At 43.9% G+C, this 26,520-nt stretch overlaps 1 protein-coding gene across 1 annotated transcript; it reads right to left on the bottom strand.

Annotated features, from left to right (window-relative positions):
* Positions 1 to 25,103, bottom strand: hivep2b (HIVEP zinc finger 2b). The gene is made up of 8 exons (XM_045209046.1): positions 24,918 to 25,103; positions 3,519 to 7,629; positions 3,126 to 3,307; positions 2,468 to 2,643; positions 2,172 to 2,270; positions 875 to 2,028; positions 290 to 597; positions 1 to 82 (listed from the first exon to the last, which is right to left on the bottom strand). The coding sequence occupies exons 2-8, from the start codon at positions 7,512 to 7,514 to the stop codon at positions 1 to 3; spliced, it is 5,997 nt and encodes a 1,998-aa protein (XP_045064981.1). The 5' UTR covers positions 7,515 to 7,629; positions 24,918 to 25,103.
* Between the last annotated feature and the right edge of the window lie 1,417 nt (positions 25,104 to 26,520).

The raw sequence follows: 26,520 nt of genomic DNA, 5'->3' as shown, positions 1-26,520 counted from the left end.
CTATAGATGCTCTTCAGAGGTGATCCTGAGGGAGGCGATGGCCTTGGTGCAGGTCTGAAGAACCTCTTCCTGCTTAGGGTTCCTGACCGTTAGGACAGAGACAGGTGGGTTCTCCTCCTCTGAGTCCCGGGGTGTCTGGTGGGGAGACGGCTTCTCCCTCTCCATCCCCCTCTCCCTCTCCATCCCCCCCTCACTCTCCATCTCCCTTTCCCTCTCCATCCCCCCCTCACTCTCCATCTCCATCCCCCTCTCCATCTCCCTTTCCCTCTCCATCTCCATCCCCCTCTCCCTCTCCCTCTCCATCCCCCTCCCCTGCTGCTGGGCTCCTGAGTCCTCTGCACCTAGGGCCGCCAGGCGGACAGATCCCCCCTTAGTGCTGTCCTGGTGGAGCTCAGTCTTCTGAGGGGACAGGGCTGACAGATGGGTCCGGTCAGAGCTGCAGGAGGGCAGGGAGTGCAGTACCTGGATCCCTCCGATAGGGACCATGGGGAGGAGAGTCCCAGCCTGCTGCTGAGAGTGTAGGGGAAGGTGGCTGAAGAGGTTCTGATGGGGACAGCTGAAGCAGGAGGAACCAGGAGGCACACTTCTCCTCTGATCCTAAAGACAACAAGTTATAGTGACTATCAGAATACACTTTTCTACAGTTTCTTGCTTGAAACAAGTTTTATATGACAATCAAGAAAAAATGCATGGACACCAATGGTGTAAAAAAAACATTGTGATTAATAAAGGTTTTACATCAAGAACACTAACAATCCAGTTGTTGAACTGAGTTCAAATGAAGTCAGTTGAAATTAAGTCAGTGTAACTAGTTTTGCATGGACAAGCATATACTAATCAATGAAAACATACTGTAAACTACTATATTACATACCATATCCATTTCAATGGCTCCTCCCTGCTGGACCAGTTCAGCCTTGGCTTGCTGCCTGGTTTTATCCCCAGAGTCTCTATGTTGTGAGCCTCCTCTACGTGGAGACACAGCCCTGAGCACCACCCTCTGTCTCCTCCCAGCCAGGTCCACTCCACCTGGGGACGGGGGCCTCTCCATACAGGCCGGGGAGAGGTGCTGGATGGGGGTGAGGTTGGGGGAGCTGGGCCTCAGCGGGGAGGTGTCCCATCGAGGTGAGGAGCGCCCCCGTGGGGAGTGGTCTCTCCGGGGTGAGGGGTAGCGGAGGCGGGAGGGAGGCGGTTCCCTCAGAGGGGACTCCCAGCCGGGGGACAGCAGACAGGTGGGGTAGGGGTCGAAGAACAGACAGCCCTGGTCAGGAGACAGCATGGCCAGGCAACAGTCCTCCTTGTCCAAGCTGGAGGCCAAGACAGTCCTCCGGTCTGGCCCTGTCCTCCTGCCCATGGAGGGGGGATGGGGATGGGGGTGGACATCGATGCTAGGCAGGGTGGAGGTGGGATGGGAGTGGACATCGATGCCAGACAGGGTGTAGGTTGAGAGGCAGCTGGGGAGGGGATGAAAGGGACTGAGGGGACAGCCATGGAGGTCTGACGACACACCCTGGATGACGGTACTGAGGGGACAGCCATGAAGGTCTGACGACACACCCTGGATGACGGTACTGAGGGGACAGCCATGAAGGTCTGACGACACACCCTGGATGATGGTACTGAGGGGACAGCCATGGAGGTCTGACGACACACCCTGGATGACGGTACTGAGGGGACAGCCATGGAGGTCTGACGACACACCCTGGATGACGGTACTGAGGGGACAGCCATGAAGGTCTGACGACACACCCTGGATGACGGTACTGAGGGGACAGCCATGGAGGTCTGACGACACACCCTGGATGACGGCGGTAGCTGTGACCGACAGAGAGGCTCCGCCGCAGAGCTGAGGGCTGGTGCTCCGGGAAAGGATCTTGGGAGTAGAGTCACCGTCGTAGTCATCATCGTCATCGTCATCTTCGTCGATATCGTCGATCTCTTCATCCATGCCATCAGAGTCGTCTGCATCTGAGAACTGGTGTTTGGCTGTGCTCAAGACCCCGGTCTTCGAGTCTTGCTGGATGTCATCTGCATTGTTTGAAAGAACACAAATAAAGACAAAGGATACATCAAATGTGTTCCTGTCATTCTTTCTACGGTACAGTTACCATGGGTTACACAATCAGTTCTAAATATCTGAATAATTCCCTGGTCATTGGTCGATATCTTACCAGATTCCAGTGTCTCTGTATCATCCACTGTGACTGACACCCCAAGCTCAAGACACTTCTTCATGTGAGCCTTTGACTTCATATGCTTGGTCAGGTTTCCTGTAGGACAAACATGTTAAAGATTCATTTAGCTGATTATCTTATCATCATTCTCAATCGATGTTACCGGTGTCATCAATTCAATCGTCATTCAATCTAGTTTATTTGATCAATCCCTTTTTAAATCAGCAGTTGTCACAAGGTGCTTGTTCAGCTCTTCTCTCATTCATTTCAATGGAAGAAGAAGCGAAACCCACCTTTAGTTTTGAAAGCGAAGTTGCAGACCCTGCAGACGTAGGGTCTGACGTCAGTGTGGGTGCGTATATGTTTTTTCAGCATACTAGGTTTCTTACAGCGGATGCCACACTCCTCACAGATATACTTCCCCCGGCCTCGGCCCCTCACGTACACATAGTCCTCATTGGACTTGAACCTGAGGGAGGAAAACCATCCTTAATGTGATGTTCTATATCGGGGTGTCAAACTCGTTCCACGAAGGGCCGAGTGTGTGTTCGTTTTTGTTATTTCCTTTCAATTTGGGTCCAAATTAAGACCTAAACAACCAGGTGAGGGGAGTTCCTAACTAATCAATGACCTGAATTGATCAATCAAGTACAAAGGAGGAGCAAAAAACCCACAGACACTTGGCCCTCCGTGGAATAAGTTTGACAAGTGGTCTATATTATAAGAAGCTATAGACATGCAAGGTAAGTGAAAACAGCTATTCAATCTAATTCCAGGTCTCCCTTTTAAAGAGGTATTCTGACTTCAATGGGACTACCAGGTTAAATAAAGGTTAAATAATAATTTGTACCAACAGGCGTAACCCCTTTACAGAACATGTACACATTACAAACTAACATTATAAGTAATATTTTATCGCTTATTGATTGATGTGATATTATCATAACTGACCCTCCTTCAAAGATTTTGATCCGGGTTGGTGTTGGTGTCGGTGTTGGCACTGCTGTTTGTTTCGAGGACACCTCCCTGTCTTTCCAGTCCTCCTTCCCTGCTTTTACCCTGCAGCTGGCATCCTTCAGTTTCCTTCCATAGGAGATCACGTCCAGCTCTTTGAGCACCGGTTTGCTCTGCAGCTAAACGAGACAGATAAATAAACATGAATATAAAGAATGAATAAATAAACATTCTGTGAACATGCAGTTTAGGTATATAGGAATAAGTATAATATGGTTACAATTAGATTATATGTTTATGATGTAACTCGATTCCAGGATTGCAAACATTCAATATAGACATTTATGGGAGATTTGGACCAAATAAATAATTAACAATCAAGGTTCTCACCAGCCCGAGCCGCTTCCTCCATAAGAGTGAGGAGGAGACCAGCTTCCCAGTCCCAGGTTGGTCCATGGCAGCCATGGTGTACACCCATCTGTTAGTCGTCTGTTTGGAGCGGAGCAGAGCCAGGGTGGCACTGGTGTTGAGGTTAGGAGGGTTGGGGTTATGGGAACTGACGTACCACGAAGCGTACACAGAGGACAGGGGAGAGCTGCTGTGAGTGCTGTTTGGCTTGGTGTAGTTCAGATAGCACCAACTCACACCTGTCACTGTGCGTAGACTTGGAAACGGAGATATCAGTTTGGTGTTTTCCCTGTCAGAGATGAGGATGCCCTGACCTTTGACTAACTGCACCAGCACATCCATCTGTGCCTTGCTGTCCATGCCAGACTCACTGAAATCCTTTAGAGAAAGCAGAGCGTGTGGATGTAGGCTTGCTTCCGTTGGGGAGTTATCCATAGGGGAATCAGGACTTTCTGACCATTGTTGCTGAGGTGAGATGAAGCTTCCACTTGCTGGCTCGTTGTGAGAAGGAAGTGAGGATGACGCCGACAAAGAGGATTTTGAAGGAAAGCCAGCTGATGCTAGCTGGTTGGTGTCACTTTTAAACTCTGACTTTAAACTCTGCTTGTTCTCTTCAGTCACATTATAATTCCCTAACTCCACAGCACCCAACTCCTCCACTATCTCACCGTACATTTTCTCCTCTTTGACCCGTTTCTGCTGTTTGACCTCCATGAACAGGTCCGAGCTGCTGGCTGGAGACAACATGCGCTTGTTGGACCCACCACTGGACCCACAGTTAGTGGTGGAGATCGTCCTGGAGGTCAGGGAGAGAGGGATGCCTGTCTTAAGCTTAGCTGGGGGCAGATCTAGAACTTGAACCTGGACTGGGTTGGTCAACAGTCCTCGGGGGTGTCCTAATAATAGATTAGGTGTATCCAAATTCGTTGCTACATTTGCAAAGTGAGAAGTGAGAGAAGAGGTTCTGGTGGAGCTAACGCTTTTGTATGGATCATCTACAATTTGCGACACAGTGGTATATGTGATGCTACCGTAGGAGGGTACGTGAGTCTGGATTCTAACAGGAACTAGGAGACCAGAGTGTGACGGCTGAGGGGCGAACATTGGCAGAGAATGAGAGAGCAGAGCAGTGGCTGAGAACGACAGGGCATTGCTGAGGTACTGAGGAAGAATATTTAGCGGAAGGACTGGATGTGCAAATTCAAGGTCAACATTCAAGGACTCCTGTCTTACCAAGTTACCCCGTCTGGGCTCTGAGTAGCTGGCGCTGAGTTCCGCATGTCTAACTTTGGCCGTTGGAGAGAGACTGCCGTAGTCAAACGATACGCTGCGGACCTCTGGGAGCTCTCTGCACTGGGAGTGGCACGGTGCCTGTTCTGAAGAGGAACGTCTCATTTCATGTTGTTGACGCTGGTTCAGGACAGAGAGGGAGTGGCCGCTTCCTGGCACCGCTAAGAACTCCAACGCTTTGCCAAACTCATCCTGTCTAGCCGCCGGGGAAGCTGGCTTGGGGATAACCTCTCTCTCTCTCTCCTCTCGGTCAAACGAGAAGCTGGAGCAGTAGGATAAGTTGCTGTCTTGACTGGGGCTCCGGGAGAGGCTTGTACAGGCCGACTCGAAGCTAGACTCGCCAGAGGAGTGCTCCAAGTCAGCTAAGCGCAGTCTCTTCTTTTTTGGAGGGAGTTTCTCTGGGGGGAACTGAGACAGGGTTTCACTCCTCTGAGGCCATTGGAACTCCTCTATATGTCTATCAGGTTCCTTCACCTTCACCTGTTTCACTTCAGCTGCTTTATCTTTCTCTGGACTGTCTGGTTCTACAGTCACCCTGATCTCTGGGACCGGTATGTTGGACTGACGGACTAGCTTAGGTGTCATTTGATACGATTTATCTAATAATCTACTGTCACTCAGCTGGTGTGCAAAGATCTCAGTCCTTTTATGCATCTCTCGAGTTTCGGTTTGCTCCTCCACATCCATTGAGGAAGGCTTATCCTGTCTCTGGTAGTTGTAAGAGTCTGACTGTTCAGAGAGAGACCTGGTTAGGGAGTTAGTGTGTTGAATCACAGAGATGACGTTACCTAAAGATCTTCTCTCTTCTCTCTCTCTCTTTTCCCACATTTCCTGTGTATGCACGCTTTGGGCATGTCCTTTCACTGAGGATATAGTGGTTAGAGCACCTTGAGAGGCTTGCTTTGAATCATAGTCCCTCATCTCTTCAGAGTGGTCATAGTCTGTGTGATACTGGCCTCCTACATCCTCCTCCTCCACAACACATTTTTCCTTCCGTCGTTTTCTCGTCGCAAATTCCATCGCTTGCTTTTGTTGGATGGTGAAACTTTCCATCTCCACTCCAAGGTTGGAAATATCAGAGATGTTTCCGCAGTGGTCAGGAGGTCCATCGTGTGCAGAGTGTTCAAAGGCAGCCTGTCTCGTAAGTCTCCTAATGCCTCCAGGGGACGCCCTTTCATCAAAGGAGTGGCTACCTCGCAGGCCTTGTGACGTGTCCTGACATACCACCGAGGACGTGGGCATCGAGTTGCTCCGGACCAGCTGTCCAGAATCAGAGACCTCTAGTTGAGCCTCCTTAATGTCCTCCCTTGTAAATGAATGTGTGTTTATTCTGATCGATTCAACCATTGATTCCTTTTCTTGTGTGAATACACGGGAAACACCACGCTCCGAAATCTTACGATCGTTCATTAAGTCTGTCCTGCAAGTCACAACAGTTATGGCTTTTTGTTTCGGGTTCGGCTTGTAACACTTCCCAAACATTATCTCTTGATAGGACTTGGCATTTGTGTTGGGAGGACCACCAGTTTGGTGTTCAATGCTCTCAGAGCATGAGAAGTAGCCTGAGTCTGTGCTACATTTGCTTCCGTGGCTAGGCAGGGAGAGAGACGTGTCAGTGTCACTGCTCCTTTTCTCTGAGAGCCGTAGTGCCAGCCTCTGCTTGATGGCGTTAGATTGGATCGCACGACTGACCTGAGAAACAGCTGGAGGTTGAGCAGCATTGATTTCCGAGAGCCTGGATGAACCATCCTCAGATAATGTTGATGCTAATGTAACTCCCTGTCTCTGGGCAATGAGATTCGGTACTTTAACAGCAGTGGTGCTATCTGGTTCCTCCGCTGAAACAGAGTCCAAGAGCGATGAATCATCCTCGTCTGTGTCCGAGCTCTGCTCAGCGTCAGAGTATAACTCTCCTTCTCCCTCTAAAGATCTCTGGTCCTCCATGTTGGCATTGTAAGAACCCAGTTCTGAAAATGGCACTGTCCCAGCTTTGACGGAATGAGCATGAGATTTTCTGTGTTTGTATAAATTGCTCTTTGTTTTGAAGGAGAAACCGCAGGGCACGCAGGGGTAGGGTCGCTCCCCAGTATGTGAGCGGATATGCTTCGTAAGTACGCTGGGTTTGGCACATGCCCTCCCACAATAATCACAAACATACTTCCCAGGCCTCTGCTGCTGTTTCTGTTCCATCTTACTACACACGTCCTTGGATAGCTCCTCTGTCCCTAACTGGGAACAGTGTTGGAGAGAAGCGGGTAAACTGGGGGAGCTCCTCTGAGGAGAGGACCCTCCACAGCTGACATGTGGAAGTGGCAGTGCAGAAACCAAGTGATCTGCCGTTTTCTGTCTAGCAAAGGGAACTGTCTGTCTCTCCTGTGGTGGGTATGAGGTTAATACATTGTAATGAGGATGACTGCAGGGTTGATCCAGTAATTGGCGCAGTGGTTTCCCTTCTAATTGTCTTAGCTTCCCTGAGTCAGACTTATCTGTTGGACAACATGTGGTTCTACTCTGGTCCTCCTCAGGTTCTGGGCCTTGATGCCACCCCTCCCCCTCCGAATCAGCCGAGGGGGTTATTTTAGTTTGGGCAGTCGTAGGTTCTGGTGCTGCTGACTTCCTCTGGGGAACTGTCATTTCCAGAGCCTCTTTAGAGCATTTGGCCTCTGCAGTAGTTTCTAGTGACTCCATGACGATTCCAATGTCACCTTCCTCTTCAGGGTTGATTTCCAACAAACGATAAAGTCTGTTATGTTACTGTAGTAGTAATATTAGCAGACGTAAACTGGTTGCAGGAAAGGGTCATCTGAAAGAAAACAGAAACAGAATAATTATTTTTAGTGAAATGACATACTTATTACATTAAGGACACCCATGCATTGTCCCTACCAAAAACATAATACAAGACTAATCAGTAGATGCAAAAATAGCACAACTACTTACTTACAAAAATACTGTAATTTATGTGCAACCCACTTCCTGTTTCTCTCAACAGGAAACATACAACAGGTAATATAAACACTTGGCTAATGATTTCTTCCCGGACCTTATAACCTCACTGGCAAAATCCTTTTCCAAAATAGTTCCTCCTTCAAATAAACGTGGTGCATAATGACCAGTGATCACAGCAGGAACGAAAATAATAACCAGGCTCTTTACTAGACTCTCAAATAACTGTACCTCATCTAACCCCTGGCCGGTGCACTACAATCACAATGTGTGTGTGTGTGTGTGTGTGTGTGTGTGTGTGTGTGTGTGTGTGTGTGTGTGTGTGTGTGTGTGTGTGTATACAGTATGTGTGCACTTAGATGCTAAACTCATCTAAGACACTGGATATGTCTACTGTCTACTTGTACTGATTATTATCTCATCCTTTACCTCAGATACATATCACGGGGCTACCTGTGTCTCATCATTACACTATGGCTGCATCCCAAATGGTACCCTATCCCCTACATAGTGCACAACTTTTGCACAGGGCCCATAGGGATCTGGTCAACAGTAGTGCACTATAAAGGGATGGCATTTGGGATGCACACTATAGCTCCATAGCTGGGTAAGTAATATTGTCCTATACCTTAGCTCTACACCGTGGGGCAGGGTATGTAATCTTGTCCTATACCTTAGCTCTACGCCACGGGGCTGGGTATGTAATCTTGTCCTATACCTCAGCTCTACACCGTGGGGCTTCATGGTATGCTGGGTCCCAGTGGGAACATCATTCTCATCTTCTCAGTATCAAAGGCTGTGTGCTCTTTAACGAGGTTATGTAAGATTATCTGGTTCAAACCCTCCGAGCTACTCTTAATTAGGACAGCCTATAAGCTACGCTCTCTCTTTGTGTTTCACTCTACTGCTCTCTCTTTCTGTTTCACCCTACTGCTATCTCTTTCTGTTCCATCCTACTGCTCTCTCTTTCTGTTCCATCCTACTGCTCTCTCTTTCTGTTCCATCCTACTGCTCTCTCTTTCTGTTTCACCCTACTGCTCTCTCTTTCTGTTCCATCCTACTGCTCTCTCTTTCTGTTTCACCCTACTGCTCTCTCTTTCTGTTCCATCCTACTGCTCTCTCTTTCTGTTCCATCCTACTGCTCTCTCTTTCTGTTTCACCCTACTGCTCTCTCTTTCTGTTCCATCCTACTGCTCTCTCTTTCTGTTTCATCCTACTGCTCTCTCTTTCTGTTTCACCCTACTGCTCTCTCTTTCTGTTTCACCCTACTGCTCTCTCTTTCTGTTTCACCCTACTGCTCTCTCTTTCTGTTTCATCCTACTGCTCTCTCTTTCTGTTCCATCCTACTGCTCTCTCTTTCTGTTCCATCCTACTGCTCTCTCTTTCTGTTCCATCCTACTGCTCTCTCTTTCTGTTTCACCCTACTGCTCTCTCTTTCTGTTCCATCCTACTGCTCTCTCTTTCTGTTTCATCCTACTGCTCTCTCTTTCTGTTTCACCCTACTGCTCTCTCTTTCTGTTTCACCCTACTGCTCTCTCTTTCTGTTTCATCCTACTGCTCTCTCTTTCTGTTCCATCCTACTGCTCTCTCTTTCTGTTTCACCCTACTGCTCTCTCTTTCTGTTTCACCCTACTGCTCTCTCTTTCTGTTTCATCCTACTGCTCTCTCTTTCTGTTCCATCCTACTGCTCTCTCTTTCTGTTTCACCCTACTGCTCTCTCTTTCTGTTAACCCTACTGCTCTCTCTTTCTGTTTCACCCTACTGCTCTCTCTTTCTGTTCCATCCTACTGCTCTCTCTTTCTGTTCCATCCTACTGCTCTCTCTTTCTGTTTCACCCTACTGCTCTCTCTTTCTGTTAACCCTACTGCTCTCTCTTTCTGTTTCACCCTACTGCTCTCTCTTTCTGTTCCATCCTACTGCTCTCTCTTTCTGTTCCATCCTACTGCTCTCTCTTTCTGTTTCACCCTACTGCTCTCTCTTTCTGTTCCATCCTACTGCTCTCTCTTTCTGTTCCATCCTACTGCTCTCTCTTTCTGTTCCATCCTACTGCTCTCTCTTTCTGTTCCATCCTACTGCTCTCTCTTTCTGTTCCATCCTACTGCTCTCTCTTTCTGTTCCATCCTACTGCTCTCTCTTTCTGTTTCATCCTACTGCTCTCTCTTTCTGTTTCATCCTACTGCTCTCTCTTTCTGTTTCACCCTACTGCTCTCTCTTTCTGTTTCACCCTACTGCTCTCTCTTTCTGTTAACCCTACTGCTCTCTCTTTCTGTTTCACCCTACTGCTCTCTCTTTCTGTTCCATCCTACTGCTCTCTCTTTCTGTTCCATCCTACTGCTCTCTCTTTCTGTTTCACCCTACTGCTCTCTCTTTCTGTTCCATCCTACTGCTCTCTCTTTCTGTTTCACCCTACTGCTCTCTCTTTCTCTATTTGTTACAACCAGTGATATCTCTCTTTGTTAGAGTGTTCCATCCTACTGTTCCTTCTCTCTTTGTTAGTGTTCCATCCTACTGATCCTTCTCTATTTGTTATAGTGTTCCATCCTACTGTTCCTTCTCTCTTTGTTAGTGTTCCATCCTACTGTACCTTCTCTCTTTGTTAGAGTGTTCCATCCTACTGTTCCATCTCTCTTTGTTAGTGTTCCATCTCTCTTTGTTAGAGTGTTCCATCCTACTGTTCCTTCTCTCTTTGTTAGTGTTCCATCCTACTGTTCCTTCCCTCTTTGTTAGTGTTCCATCCTACTGTTCCTTCTCTCTTTGTTAGAGTGTTCCATCCTACTGTTCCTTCTCTCTTTGTTAGAGTGTTCCATCCTACTGTTCCTTCTCTCTTTGTTAGTGTTCCATCATACTGTTCCTTCTCTCTTTGTTAGTGTTCCATCCTACTGTTCCTTCTCTCTTTGTTAGAGTGTTCCATCCTACTGTTCCTTCTCTCTTTGTTAGTGTTCCATCCTACTGTTCCTTCTCTCTTTGTTAGAGTGTTCTATCCTACTGTTCGTTCTCTCTTTGTTAGTTTTCCATCCTACTGTTCCTTCTCTCTTTGTTAGTGTTCCATCCTGCTGTTCCTTCTCTCTTTGTTAGAGTGGTCCATCCTACTGTTCCTTCTCTCTTTGTTAGAGTGGTCCATCCTACTGTTCCTTCTCTATTTGTTAGTGTTCCATCCTACTGTTCCTTCTCTCTTTGTTAGAGTGTTCCATCCTACTGTTCCTTCCCTCTTTGTTAGTGTTCCATCCTACTGTTCCTTCTCTCTTTGTTAGAGTGTTCCATCCTACTGTTCCTTCTCTCTTTGTTAGAGTGTTCCATCCTACTGTTCCTTCTCTCTTTGTTAGTGTTCCATCATACTGTTCCTTCTCTCTTTGTTAGTGTTCCATCCTACTGTTTCTTCTCTCTTTGTTAGAGTGTTCCATCCTACTGTTCCTTCTCTCTTTGTTAGTGTTCCATCCTACTGTTCCTTCTCTCTTTTTAGTGTTCCATCCTACTGTTCCTTCTCTCTTTGTTAGAGTGTTCCATCCTACTGTTCCTTCTCTCTTTGTTAGTGTTCCATCCTACTGTTCCTTCTCTCTTTTTAGTGTTCCATCCTACTGTTCCTTCTCTCTTTGTTAGAGTGGTCCATCCTACTGTTCCTTCTCTATTTGTTAGTGTTCCATCCTACTGTTCCTTCTCTCTTTGTTAGAGTGTTCCATCCTACTGTTCCTTCTCTCTTTGTTAGTGTTCCATCCTACTGTTCCTTCTCTCTTTGTTAGAGTGTTCCATCCTACTGTTCCTTCTCTCTTTGTTAGTGTTCCATCCTAATGTTCCTTCTCTCTTTGTTAGAGTGTTCCATCTTACTGTTCATTCTCTCCTTGTTAGTGTTCCATCCTACTGTTCCTTCTCTCTTTGTTAGAGTGTTCCATCCTACTGTACCTTCTCTCTTTGTTAGAGTGTTCCATCCTACTGTTCCTTCTCTCTTTGTTAGAGTGTTCCATCCTACTGTTCATTCTCTCTTTGTTAGAGTGTTCCATCCTACTGTTCCTTCTCTCTTTGTTAGTGTTCCATCCTACTGTTCCTTCTCTCTTTGTTAGTGTTCCATCCTACTGTTCCTTCTCTCTTTGTTAGTGTTCCATCCTACTGTTCCTTCTCTCTTTGTTAGAGTGTTACATCCTACTGTTCCTTCTCTCTTTGTTAGTGTTCCATCCTACTGTTCCTTCTCTCTTTGTTAGTGTTCCATCCTACTGTTCCTTCTCTCTTTGTTAGAGTGTTCAATCCTACTGTTCCTTCTCTCTTTGTTAGAGTGTTCCATCCTACTGTTCCTTCTCTCTTTGTTAGTGTTCCATCCTACTGTTCCTTCTCTCTTTGTTAGTGTTCCATCCTACTGTTCATTCTCTCTTTGTTAGAGTGTTACATCCTACTGTTCCTTCTCTCTTTGTTAGAGTGTTCCATCCTACTGTTCCTTCTCTCTTTGTTAGTGTTCCATCCTACTGTTCCTTCTCTCTTTGTTAGAGTGTTCCATCCTACTGTTCCTTCTCTCTTTGATAGTGTTCCATCCTACTGTTCCTTCTCTCTTTGTTAGTGTTCCATCCAACTGTTCCTTCTCTCTTTGTTAGTGTTCCATCCTACTGTTCCTTCTCTCTTTGTTAGAGTGTTCCATCCTACTGTTCCTTCTCTCTTTGTTAGTGTTCCATCCTACTGTTCCTTCTCTCTTTGTTAGAGTGTTCCATCCTACTGTTCCTTCTCTCTTTGTTAGTGTTCCATCCTACTGTTCCTTCTCTCTTTGTTAGAGTGTTCCATCCTACTGTTCCTTCTCTCTTTGTTAGTGTTCCATCCTACTGTTCCTTCTCTCTTTTTAGTGTTCCATCCTACTGTTCATTCTCTCTTTGTTAGAGTGTTCCATCCTACTGTTCCTTCTCTCTTTGTTAGTGTTCCATCCTACTGTTCCTTCTCTCTTTTTAGTGTTCCATCCTACTGTTCCTTCTCTCTTTGTTAGAGTGGTCCATCCTACTGTTCCTTCTCTATTTGTTAGTGTTCCATCCTACTGTTCCTTCTCTCTTTGTTAGAGTGTTCCATCCTACTGTTCCTTCTCTCTTTGTTAGTGTTCCATCCTACTGTTCCTTCTCTCTTTGTTAGAGTGTTCCATCCTACTGTTCCTTCTCTCTCTTTGTTAGTGTTCCATCCTAATGTTCCTTCTCTCTTTGTTAGAGTGTTCCATCTTACTGTTCATTCTCTCTTTGTTAGTGTTCCATCCTACTGTTCCTTCTCTCTTTGTTAGAGTGTTCCATCCTACTGTACCTTCTCTCTTTGTTAGAGTGTTCCATCCTACTGTTCCTTCTCTCTTTGTTAGAGTGTTCCATCCTACTGTTCATTCTCTCTTTGTTATAGTGTTCCATCCTACTGTTCCTTCTCTCTTTGTTAGTGTTCCATCCTACTGTTCCTTCTCTCTTTGTTAGTGTTCCATCCTACTGTTCCTTCTCTCTTTGTTAGTGTTCCATCCTACTGTTCCTTCTCTCTTTGTTAGAGTGTTACATCCTACTGTTCCTTCTCTCTTTGTTAGTGTTCCATCCTACTGTTCCTTCTCTCTTTGTTAGTGTTCCATTCTACTGTTCCTTCTCTCTTTGTTAGAGTGTTCCATCCTACTGTTCCTTCTCTCTTTGTTAGAGTGTTCCATCCTACTGTTCCTTCTCTCTTTGTTAGTGTTCCATCCTACTGTTCCTTCTCTCTTTGTTAGTGTTCCATCCTACTGTTCCTTCTCTCTTTGTTAGAGTGTTACATCCTACTGTTCCTTCTCTCTTTGTTAGAGTGTTCCATCCTACTGTTCCTTCTCTCTTTGTTAGTGTTCCATCCTACTGTTCCTTCTCTCTTTGTTAGTGTTCCATCCTACTGTTCCTTCTCTCTTTGATAGTGTTCCATCCTACTGTTCCTTCTCTCTTTGTTAGTGTTCCATCCAACTGTTCCTTCTCTCTTTGTTAGTGTTCCATCCTACTGTTCCTTCTCTCTTTGTTAGAGTGTTCCATCCTACTGTTCCTTCTCTCTTTGTTAGTGTTCCATCCTACTGTTCCTTCTCTCTTTGTTAGAGTGTTCCATCCTACTGTTCCTTCTCTCTTTGTTAGAGTGTTCCATCCTACTGTTCCTTCTCTCTTTGTTAGTGTTCCATCCTACTGTTCCTTCTCTCTTTGTTAGTGTTCCATCCTACTGTTCCTTCTCTCTTTGTTAGAGTGTTCCATCCTACTGTTCCTTCTCTCTTTGTTAGTGTTCCATCCTACTGTTCCTTCTCTCTTTGTTAGTGTTCCATCCTACTGTTCCTTCTCTCTTTGTTAGTGTTCCATCCTACTGTTCCTTCTCTCTTTGTTTGTGTTCCATCCTACTGTTCCTTCTCTATTTGTTAGTGTTCCATCCTACTGTTCCTTCTCTCTTTGTTAGAGTGTTCCATCCTACTGTTCCTTCTCTCTTTGTTAGTGTTCCATCCTACTGTTCCTTCTCTCTTCATTAGTGTTACATCCTACTGTTCCTTCTCTCTTTGTTAGTGTTCCATTATACTGTTCCTTCTCTCTTTGTTAGTGTTCCATCCTACTGTTCCTTCTCTCTTTATTAGTGTTCCATACTACTGTTCCTTCTCTCTTTGTTAGAGTGTTACATCCTACTGTTCCTTCTCTCTTTGTTAGTGTTACATCCTACTGTTCCTTCTCTCTTTGTTAGTGTTCCATCCTACTGTTCCTTCTCTCTTTGTTAGAGTGTTCCATCCTACTGTTCCTTCTCTCTTTGTTAGTGTTACATCCTACTGTTCCTTCTCTCTTTGTTAGTGTTCCATCCTACTGTTCCTTCTCTCTTTGTTAGAGTGTTCCATCCTACTGTTCATTCTCTCTTTGTTAGTGTACCATGCTACTGTTCCTTCTCTCTTTGTTAGAGTGTTACATCCTACTGTTCCTTCTCTCTTTGTTAGTGTTCCATCCTACTGTTCCTTCTCTCTTTGTTAGTGTTCCATCCTACTGTTCCTTCTCTCTTTGTTAGTGTTCCATCCTACTGTTTCTTCTCTCTTTGTTAGTGTTACATCCTACTGTTCCTTCTCTCTTTGTTAGTGTTCCATCCTACTGTTCCTTCTCTCTTTGTTAGAGTGTTCCATCCTACTGTTTCTTCTCTCTTTGTTAGTGTTACATCCTACTGTTCCTTCTCTCTTTGTTAGTGTTCCATCCTACTGTTCATTCTCTCTTTGTTAGAGTGTTCCATCCTACTGTTCCTTCTCTCTTTATTAGTGTTCCATCCTACTGTTCCTTCTCTCTTTGTTAGTGTTCCATCCTACTGTTCCTTCTCTCTTTGTTAGTGTTCCATCCTACTGTTCATTCTCTCTTTGTTAGTGTTCCATCCTACTGTTCATTCTCTCTTTGTTAGTGTTCCATCCTACTGTTCCTTCTCTCTTTGGTAGAGTGTTCCATTCTACTGTTCCTTCTCTCTTTGTTAGAGTGTTCCATCCTACTGTTCCTTCTCTCTTTGTTAGTGTTCCATCCTACTGTTCATTCTCTCTTTGTTAGTGTTACATCCTAGTGTTCCTTCTCTCTTTGTTAGTGTTCCATCCTACTGTTCCTTCTCTCTTTGTTAGTGTTCCATCCTACTGTTCCTTCTCTCTTTGTTAGTGTTACATCCTACTGTTCCTTCTCTCTTTGTTAGTGTTCCATCCTACTGTTCCTTCTCTCTTTGTTAGTGTTCCATCCTACTGTTCATTCTCTCTTTGTTAGTGTACCATCCTACTGTTCCTTCTCTCTTTGTTAGAGTGTTACATCCTACTGTTCCTTCTCTCTTTGTTAGTGTTCCATCCTACTGTTCCTTCTCTCTTTGTTAGTGTTCCATCCTACTGTTCCTTCTCTCTTTGTTAGTGTTCCATCCTACTGTTTCTTCTCTCTTTGTTAGTGTTACATCCTACTGTTCCTTCTCTCTTTGTTAGTGTTCCATCCTACTGTTCATTCTCTCTTTGTTAGAGTGTTCCATCCTACTGTTTCTTCTCTCTTTGTTAGTGTTACATCCTACTGTTCCTTCTCTCTTTGTTAGTGTTCCATCCTACTGTTCATTCTCTCTTTGTTAGAGTGTTCCATCCTACTGTTCCTTCTCTCTTTATTAGTGTTCCATCCTACTGTTCCTTCTCTATTTGTTAGTGTTCCATCCTAATGTTCCTTCTCTCTTTGTTAGAGTGTTCCATCCTACTGTTCGTTCTCTCTTTGTTAGTTTTCCATCCTACTGTTCCTTCTCTCTTTGTTAGTGTTCCATCCTGCTGTTCCTTCTCTCTTTGTTAGAGTGGTCCATCCTACTGTTCCTTCTCTCTTTGTTAGAGTGGTCCATCCTACTGTTCCTTCTCTATTTGTTAGTGTTCCATCCTACTGTTCCTTCTCTCTTTGTTAGAGTGTTCCATCCTACTGTTCCTTCCCTCTTTGTTAGTGTTCCATCCTACTGTTCCTTCTCTCTTTGTTAGAGTGTTCCATCCTACTGTTCCTTCTCTCTTTGTTAGAGTGTTCCATCCTACTGTTCCTTCTCTCTTTGTTAGTGTTCCATCATACTGTTCCTTCTCTCGTTGTTAGTGTTCCATCCTACTGTTCCTTCTCTCTTTGTTAGAGTGTTCCATCCTACTGTTCCTTCTCTCTTTGTTAGTGTTCCATCCTACTGTTCCTTCTCTCTTTTTAGTGTTCCATCCTACTGTTCCTTCTCTCTTTGTTAGAGTGTTCCATCCTACTGTTCCTTCTCTCTTTGTTAGTGTTCCATCCTACTGTTTCTTCTCTCTTTTTAGTGTTCCATCCTACTGTTCCTTCTCTCTTTGTTAGAGTGGTCCATCCTACTGTTCCTTCTCTATTTGTTAGTGTTCCATCCTACTGTTCCTTCTCTCTTTGTTAGAGTGTTCAATCCTACTGTTCCTTCTCTCTTTGTTAGTGTTCCATCCTACTGTTCCTTCTCTCTTTGTTAGAGTGTTCCATCCTACTGTTCCTTCTCTCTTTGTTAGTGTTCCATCCTAATGTTCCTTCTCTCTTTGTTAGAGTGTTCCATCCTACTGTTCATTCTCTCTTTGTTAGTGTTCCATCCTACTGTTCCTTCTCTCTTTGTTAGAGTGTTCCATCCTACTGTACCTTCTCTCTTTGTTAGAGTGTTCCATCCTACTGTTCCTTCTCTCTTTGTTAGAGTGTTCCATCCTACTGTTCATTCTCTCTTTGTTAGAGTGTTCCATCCTACTGTTCCTTCTCTCTTTGTTAGTGTTCCATCCTACTGTTCCTTCTCTCTTTGTTAGTGTTCCATCCTACTGTTCCTTCTCTCTTTGTTAGTGTTCCATCCTACTGCTCCTTCTCTCTTTGTTAGAGTGTTACATCCTACTGTTCCTTCTCTCTTTGTTAGTGTTCCATCCTACTGTTCCTTCTCTCTTTGTTAGTGTTCCATCCTACTGTTCCTTCTCTCTTTGTTAGAGTGTTCCATCCTACTGTTCCTTCTCTCTTTGTTAGAGTGTTCCATCCTACTGTTCCTTCTCTCTTTGTTAGTGTTCCATCCTACTGTTCCTTCTCTCTTTGTTAGTGTTCCATCCTACTGTTCCTTCTCTCTTTGTTAGAGTGTTACATCCTACTGTTCCTTCTCTCTTTGTTAGTGTTCCATCCTACTGTTCCTTCTCTCTTTGTTAGTGTTCCATCCTACTGTTCCTTCTCTCTTTGTTAGAGTGTTCCATCCTACTGTTCCTTCTCTCTTTGATAGTGTTCCATCCTACTGTTCCTTCTCTCTTTGTTAGTGTTCCATCCAACTGTTCCTTCTCTCTTTGTTAGTGTTCCATCCTACTGTTCCTTCTCTCTTTGTTAGAGTGTTCCATCCTACTGTTCCTTCTCTCTTTGTTAGTGTTCCATCCTACTGTTCCTTCTCTCTTTGTTAGAGTGTTCCATCCTACTGTTCCTTCTCTCTTTGTTAGAGTGTTCCATCCTACTGTTCCTTCTCTCTTTGTTAGAGTGTTCCATCCTACTGTTCCTTCTCTCTTTGTTAGTGTTCCATCCTACTGTTCCTTCTCTCTTTGTTAGTGTTCCATCCTACTGTTCCTTCTCTCTTTGTTAGAGTGTTCCATCCTACTGTTCCTTCTCTCTTTGTTAGTGTTCCATCCTACTGTTCCTTCTCTCTTTGTTAGTGTTCCATCCTACTGTTCCTTCTCTCTTTGTTAGTGTTCCATCCTACTGTTCCTTCTCTCTTTGTTTGTGTTCCATCCTACTGTTCCTTCTCTATTTGTTAGTGTTCCATCCTACTGTTCCTTCTCTCTTTGTTAGAGTGTTCCATCCTACTGTTCCTTCTCTCTTTGTTAGTGTTCCATCCTACTGTTCCTTATCTCTTCGTTAGTGTTACATCCTACTGTTCCTTCTCTCTTTGTTAGTGTTCCATTATACTGTTCCTTCTCTCTTTGTTAGTGTTCCATCCTACTGTTCCTTCTCTCTTTATTAGTGTTCCATACTACTGTTCCTTCTCTCTTTGTTAGAGTGTTACATCCTACTGTTCCTTCTCTCTTTGTTAGTGTTACATCCTACTGTTCCTTCTCTCTTTGTTAGTGTTCCATCCTACTGTTCCTTCTCTCTTTGTTAGAGTGTTCCATCCTACTGTTCCTTCTCTCTTTGTTAGTGTTACATCCTACTGTTCCTTCTCTCTTTGTTAGTGTTCCATCCTACTGTTCCTTCTCTCTTTGTTAGAGTGTTCCATCCTACTGTTCATTCTCTCTTTGTTAGTGTACCATCCTACTGTTCCTTCTCTCTTTGTTAGAGTGTTACATCCTACTGTTCCTTCTCTCTTTGTTAGTGTTCCATCCTACTGTTCCTTCTCTCTTTGTTAGTGTTCCATCCTACTGTTCCTTCTCTCTTTGTTAGTGTTCCATCCTACTGTTTCTTCTCTCTTTGTTAGTGTTACATCCTACTGTTCCTTCTCTCTTTGTTAGTGTTCCATCCTACTGTTCCTTCTCTCTTTGTTAGAGTGTTCCATCCTACTGTTTCTTCTCTCTTTGTTAGTGTTACATCCTACTGTTCCTTCTCTCTTTGTTAGTGTTCCATCCTACTGTTCATTCTCTCTTTGTTAGAGTGTTCCATCCTACTGTTCCTTCTCTCTTTATTAGTGTTCCATCCTACTGTTCCTTCTCTATTTGTTAGTGTTCCATCCTACTGTCCCTTCTCTCTTTTTTTGTGTTCCATCCTACTGTTCCTCTCTCTTTGTTAGTGTTCCATCCTACTGTTCCTTCTCTCTTTGTTAGTGTTCCATCCTACTGTTCCTTCTCTCTTTGTTAGTGTTCCATCCTACTGTTCATTCTCTCTTTGTTAGTGTTCCATCCTACTGTTCATTATCTCTTTGTTAGTGTTCCATCCTACTGTTCCTTCTCTCTTTGGTAGAGTGTTCCATCCTACTGTTCCTTCTCTCTTTGTTAGAGTGTTCCATCCTACTGTTCCTTCTCTCTTTGTTAGTGTTCCATCCTACTGTTCATTCTCTCTTTGTTAGTGTTACATCCTACTGTTCCTTCTCTCTTTGTTAGTGTTCCATCCTACTGTTCCTTCTCTCTTTGTTAGAGTGTTCCATCCTACTGTTCCTTCTCTCTTTGTTAGTGTTACATCCTACTGTTCCTTCTCTCTTTGTTAGTGTTCCATCCTACTGTTCCTTCTCTCTTTGTTAGAGTGTTCCATCCTACTGTTCATTCTCTCTTTGTTAGTGTACCATCCTACTGTTCCTTCTCTCTTTGTTAGAGTGTTACATCCTACTGTTCCTTCTCTCTTTGTTAGTGTTCCATCCTACTGTTCCTTCTCTCTTTGTTAGTGTTCCATCCTACTGTTTCTTCTCTCTTTGTTAGTGTTACATCCTACTGTTCCTTCTCTCTTTGTTAGTGTTCCATCCTACTGTTCCTTCTCTCTTTGTTAGAGTGTTCCATCCTACTGTTTCTTCTATCTTTGTTAGTGTTACATCCTACTGTTCCTTCTCTCTTTGTTAGTGTTCCATCCTACTGTTCCTTCTCTCTTTGTTAGAGTGTTCCATCCTACTGTTCCTTCTCTCTTTATTAGTGTTCCATCCTACTGTTCCTTCTCTATTTGTTAGTGTTCCATCCTACTGTCCCTTCTCTCTTTTTTTGTGTTCCATCCTACTGTTCCTCTCTCTTTGTTAGTGTTCCATCCTACTGTTCCTTCTCTCTTTGTTAGTGTTCCATCCTACTGTTCCTTCTCTCTTTGTTAGTGTTCCATCCTACTGTTCATTCTCTCTTTGTTAGTGTTCCATCCTACTGTTCATTCTCTCTTTGTTAGTGTTCCATCCTACTGTTCCTTCTCTCTTTGGTAGAGTGTTCCATCCTACTGTTCCTTCTCTTTTTGTTAGAGTGTTCCATCCTACTGTTCCTTCTCTCTTTGTTAGTGTTCCATCCTACTGTTCATTCTCTCTTTGTTAGTGTCCCATCCTACTGTTCCTTCTCTCTTTGTTAGAGTGTTCCATCCTACTGTTCCTTCTCTCTTTGTTAGAGTGTTCCATCCTACTGTTCCTTCTCTCTTTGTTAGTGTTCCATCCTACTGTTCCTTCTCTCTTTGTTAGTGTTACATCCTACTGTTCCTTCTCTCTTTGTTAGAGTGTTCCATCATACTGTTCCTTCTCTCTTTGTTAGTGTTCCATCCTACTGTTCCTTCTCTCTTTGTTAGTGTTCCATCCTACTGTTCCTTCTTTCTTTGTTAGAGTGTTCCATCCTACTGTTCCTTCTCTCTTTGTTAGTGTTCCATCCTACTGTTCCTTCTCTCTTTGTTAGAGTGTTCCATCCTACTGTTCCTTCTCTCTTTGTTAGAGTGTTCCATCCTACTGTTCCTTCTCTCTTTGTTAGTGTTCCATCCTACTGTTCCTTCTCTCTTTGTTAGTGTTCCATCCTACTGTTCCTTCTCTCTTTGTTAGTGTTCCATCCTACTGTTCCTTCTCTCTTTGTTTGTGTTCCATCCTACTGTTCCTTCTCTATTTGTTAGTGTTCCATCCTACTGTTCCTTCTCTCTTTGTTAGAGTGTTCCATCCTACTGTTCCTTCTCTCTTTGTTAGTGTTCCATCCTACTGTTCCTTCTCTCTTTGTTAGTGTTACATCCTACTGTTCCTTCTCTCTTTGTTAGTGTTCCATTATACTGTTCCTTCTCTCTTTGTTAGTGTTCCATCCTACTGTTCCTTCTCTCTTTATTAGTGTTCCATACTACTGTTCCTTCTCTCTTTGTTAGAGTGTTACATCCTACTGTTCCTTCTCTCTTTGTTAGTGTTACATCCTACTGTTCCTTCTCTCTTTGTTAGTGTTCCATCCTACTGTTCCTTCTCTCTTTGTTAGAGTGTTCCATCCTACTGTTCCTTCTCTCTTTGTTAGTGTTACATCCTACTGTTCCTTCTCTCTTTGTTAGTGTTCCATCCTACTGTTCCTTCTCTCTTTGTTAGAGTGTTCCATCCTACTGTTCATTCTCTCTTTGTTAGTGTACCATCCTACTGTTCCTTCTCTCTTTGTTAGAGTGTTACATCCTACTGTTCCTTCTCTCTTTGTTAGTGTTCCATCCTACTGTTCCTTCTCTCTTTGTTAGTGTTCCATCCTACTGTTCCTTCTCTCTTTGTTAGTGTTCCATCCTACTGTTTCTTCTCTCTTTGTTAGTGTTACATCCTACTGTTCCTTCTCTCTTTGTTAGTGTTCCATCCTACTGTTCCTTCTCTCTTTGTTAGAGTGTTCCATCCTACTGTTTCTTCTCTCTTTGTTAGTGTTACATCCTACTGTTCCTTCTCTCTTTGTTAGTGTTCCATCCTACTGTTCATTCTCTCTTTGTTAGAGTGTTCCATCCTACTGTTCCTTCTCTCTTTATTAGTGTTCCATCCTACTGTTCCTTCTCTATTTGTTAGTGTTCCATCCTACTGTCCCTTCTCTCTTTTTTTGTGTTCCATCCTACTGTTCCTCTCTCTTTGTTAGTGTTCCATCCTACTGTTCCTTCTCTCTTGTTAGTGTTCCATCCTACTGTTCCTTCTCTCTTTGTTAGTGTTCCATCCTACTGTTCATTCTCTCTTTGTTAGTGTTCCATCCTACTGTTCATTCTCTCTTTGTTAGTGTTCCATCCTACTGTTCCTTCTCTCTTTGGTAGAGTGTTCCATCCTACTGTTCCTTCTCTCTTTGTTAGAGTGTTCCATCCTACTGTTCCTTCTCTCTTTGTTAGTGTTCCATCCTACTGTTCATTCTCTCTTTGTTAGTGTTACATCCTACTGTTCCTTCTCTCTTTGTTAGTGTTCCATCCTACTGTTCCTTCTCTCTTTGTTAGAGTGTTCCATCCTACTGTTCCTTCCTACTGTTCCTTCTCTCTTTGTTAGTGTTCCATCCTACTGTTCCTTCTCTCTTTGTTAGTGTTCCATCCTACTGTTCCTTCTCTCTTTGTTAGAGTGTTCCATCCTACTGTTCCTTCTCTCTTTGTTAGTGTTCCATCCTACTGTTCCTTCTCTCTTTGTTAGAGTGTTCCATCCTACTGTTCCTTCTCTCTTTGTTAGTGTTCCATCCTACTGTCCATTCTCTCTTTGTTAGAGTGTTCCATCCTACTGTTCATTCTCTCTTTGTTAGTGTTCCATCCTACTGTTCATTCTCTCTTTGTTAGTGTTCCATCCTACTGTTCATTCTCTCTTTGTTAGTGTTCCATCCTACTGTTCCTTCTCTCTTTGTTAGAGTGTTCCATCCTACTGTTCCTTCTCTCTTTGTTAGAGTGTTCCATCCTACTGTTCCTTCTCTCTTTGTTAGTGTTCCATCCTACTGTTCCTTCTCTCTTTGTTAGAGTGTTCCATCCTACTGTTCCTTCTCTCTTTGTTAGAGTGTTCCATCCTACTGTTCCTTCTCTCTTTGTTAGTGTTCCATCCTACTGTTCCTTCTCTCTTTGTTAGAGTGTTCCATCCTACTGTTCCTTCTCTCTTTGTTAGAGTGTTCCATCCTACTGTTCCTTCTCTCTTTGTTAGAGTGTTCCATCCTACTGTTCCTTCTCTCTTTGTTAGAGTGTTCCATCCTACTGTTCCTTCTCTCTTTGTTAGAGTGTTCCATCCTACTGTTCCTTCTCTCTTTGTTAGTGTTCCATCCTACTGTTCCTTCTCTCTTTGTTAGAGTGTTCCATCCTACTGTTCCTTCTCTCTTTGTTAGAGTGTTCCATCCTACTGTTCCTTCTCTCTTTGTTAGTGTTCCATCCTACTGTTCCTTCTCTCTTTGTTAGAGTGTTCCATCCTACTGTTCCTTCTCTCTTTGTTAGTGTTCCATCCTACTGTCCATTCTCTCTTTGTTAGAGTGTTCCATCCTACTGTTCATTCTCTCTTTGTTAGTGTTCCATCCTACTGTTCATTCTCTCTTTGTTAGTGTTCCATCCTACTGTTCCTTCTCTCTTTGTTAGAGTGTTCCATCCTACTGTTCCTTCTCTCTTTGTTAGAGTGTTCCATCCTACTGTTCCTTCTCTCTTTGTTAGAGTGTTCCATCCTACTGTTCCTTCTCTCTTTGTTAGAGTGTTCCATCCTACTGTTCCTTCTCTCTTTGTTAGAGTGTTCCATCCTACTGTTCCTTCTCTCTTTGTTAGTGTTCCATCCTACTGTTCCTTCTCTCTTTGTTAGAGTGTTCCATCCTACTGTTCCTTCTCTCTTTGTTAGAGTGTTCCATCCTACTGTTCCTTCTCTCTTTGTTAGAGTGTTCCATCCTACTGTTCCTTCTCTCTTTGTTAGAGTGTTCCATCCTACTGTTCCTTCTCTCTTTGTTAGAGTGTTCCATCCTACTGTTCCTTCTCTCTTTGTTAGTGTTCCATCCTACTGTTCATTCTCTCTTTGTTACAAACACACACACCACACACACATCATACACATTTGTCAGACAGACCGGAGAGATTATACAAATCCAAGGTGACTCTTAAGATGCAGAGATTTAACAAAATACATTAAATCAAAGAGGTTATGCTTCTACTGCAAGAATGTCCAACTAATATTTAAATGGGAAGTACTTTATCCTCCCACTTGACACAGGTTTAAACACTACAGCTATCTGATAGGGTTTGTATTCCTCTCCTAGACAGACAGACCAAAGAGGAGAATCCAGTATATACTGTACACTGTAAAAGGTGACTTCTTGATACATTCTACAAGAGAAGGTTTCCAGAGGTAACCAAAGTGGGGTGTCACTCAGGGCAGGGGTGACAACATTGTAAGCCTTGAGAGGGAGGGGACAGGGGATCTCTCTCTCTCTCCTCAAGGTCGTTCTGACCTCATAGCTGGGTATGTTTCCATCCTAAAGCAATAAGAGGAGGGAACTACGAGTGCAGGGTGTCAGGGAGATAAGCCTGCCTCACTGAAACAATGCATACCTCTCTTCTGAACTACACCACAGATATAGAGAGGGAAGGACACAGCCTGTTCTGTTTGTAGACTACACTTCCCAACCTCTGCTAAGTCACATTTACAAGTTCCCTCAGCAGATGCACTCTATACAGATCCATGGACACAAACCTCTCTTTCAGTAAACTATCCATCTATTCCTCATTTAGGTAAAGCCAATGGTCGTGTCACGCGTTACAGTAGTATAGACCGTTCATGGTATATCAAAACAGTTCACAGGAATATGGGGAGTGAGTACTACTGTAGGAGGTAGTTGGGTGGTAAGGTAAGTCAGGGTGTTTTTGAATGATTGTGGGTTGGCGATTGGCATGTGAATGTGCTGCTTGCATGTGTTTGATTGAGCATGCTTGAGTGGATGAGAGGAGGAAGGGTTACTATTAGAAAAGGTCTCTTTATATTCAAGATACCGTATGCTTATACATTTACATGCTGATAAGACATGGTACAGCAACACTGCTGAAGCATGTTGCATTGAGACAATGGGATGCATACTGTATATAGGTTATGGAAAACGTCATTACAATGCCACTGCATCATGTTCAAGCTGTACAGAACGTATCCCATAACTGGGATATGACAGTCATGTAGTCTAACACTAGCCCCTCATCCATACATTTTATAAGGAAAACACATAGTGTCAGGGACACTGAGGCAGAAAGCCCATGGCATGACAGCACACATAGAACACAACATGCAAAATGAACATCGATGTTAAGATGAGAGACTTTTCTACCACAAGGTCTGTCTGTGGTTAGCAAATAGCCTCTCCACAAACAGCAGACAGACGGACATGCAGATATCGGATATAATCTTCAGACGAACCTGACATTAGTCTACTCTCTTCTTGTCCCATATCGCCAGTTACGTCACACTCCTCATATCGCAAATTCCAGCTGTCCATTCTCCACGTCCCTGGGTTATAGTAATAACATAAGCAATAATGATCAGATTTAGCGAGGGTAAAATCTTATCAATCAGACGTTGCCGCCGCTGATGCTGGCTGACTGATCGTGCATTAGGAGATCTATTGATGTGAGCTAGTCACCAGAGAAAATACCCAAGCGTGACGTGAGACCCAGGCACAGAAATAGCAAAGGGGCCCAGTGAGGGATTACACAACAGCCCACGGTTTAGGACACTTTCTCAAACACAGCAGACAGATACACTGTCTCAGTGCGAGGGGGGGGGGGAACACCGTAGTCAAATCTCTGCTTTTACCAGGGTTTGGCCCACAACAGACAGCAGCATCTCAGCTAGAGGTTCAAAACACAGCAGACAACTTCAACTTTCTCAGCGGGTCCAGGACAGAATAGAATATTAAACTAGACTTTCTCAGTGTGGGTAGACCGGGTTCTCTATACATCAAAAATTATTTTAGCAGGTCTGGGATCCCTGATTATACTAGAGTCTGATAACCTGGGATGACCCACATACACTGAGGGACCCGGATGAAACCAGGGTTTGCTATTTGGGGATTTAAACTCTCGCAGTGGGCCAAAACACAGCAGACACTTACTTTGAACACCTATTGGAGATGGGGAACATGTCACTGTGATCACTGACAACTACAAAGACATTCTTCCTCACCATACAGCACAAAGAGGAACAAATCATGCTCTCTCTCTCTTCCTGACCTGGGCTGGGTTTCCCAAAAGCATCGTGGCACTAAGATCATATTTTGTCCATTTAGTTTCAATGGAAATAAGATGCTCTTAGTGCTATGCTGCTTTTGGGAAACACAGCCCAGGTAGTTAAACTGTGTGAATTCAGAAGTGGACCAATGATGTGGTGAACATTTCCCAAAGCAAATTTGTTGGCAAAAATTAGGACACCAACCTCAGGAGAGCAAACTGTCTTATTATATAGACGTGCAGCAGGCAGTTTGTAAGGCGATGCCAAATAAAATGTTCTATCCTTGGATGGACAATAAAGTTCTGCTCTGTTCCCTTCTGTTCTGCTCTGTTCCCTTCTGTTCTGCTCCGTTCTGTTCTGTTCCCTTCTGTTCTGCTCTGTTCCCTTCTGTTCTGCTCTGTTCCCTTCTGTTCTGCTCTGTTCCGTTCTGTTCTGCTCTGTTCCGTTCTGTTTCCATTTTACGTCATTTAGCAGACGCTCTTATCCAAAGCGACTTACAGTTAGTGAGTGCATACATTTTCATACTGGCCCCCCGTGGGAAACGAACCCACAACACTGGCGTTGCAAGCGTCATGCTCTACCAACTGAGCTACAGGGGACTGTTCTGTTCTGCTCTGTTCTGTTCTGTTCCGTTCTGTTCTGTTCCGTTCTATTCTGTTCCGTTCTGTTCTGTTCCGTTCTGTTCTGTTCCGTTCTGCTCTGTTCCGTTCTGCTCTGTTCTGTTCCGTTCTGCTCTGTTCCGTTCTGCTCTGTTCCGTTCTGCTCTGTTCTGTTCTGCTCTGTTCTGTTCCGT

This window comes from Coregonus clupeaformis, chromosome 29 (assembly GCF_020615455.1).
Source record: "Coregonus clupeaformis isolate EN_2021a chromosome 29, ASM2061545v1, whole genome shotgun sequence".
Classification (NCBI taxonomy): domain Eukaryota; kingdom Metazoa; phylum Chordata; class Actinopteri; order Salmoniformes; family Salmonidae; genus Coregonus; species Coregonus clupeaformis.
This window is presented reverse-complemented; position numbering and strand designations above follow the sequence as displayed.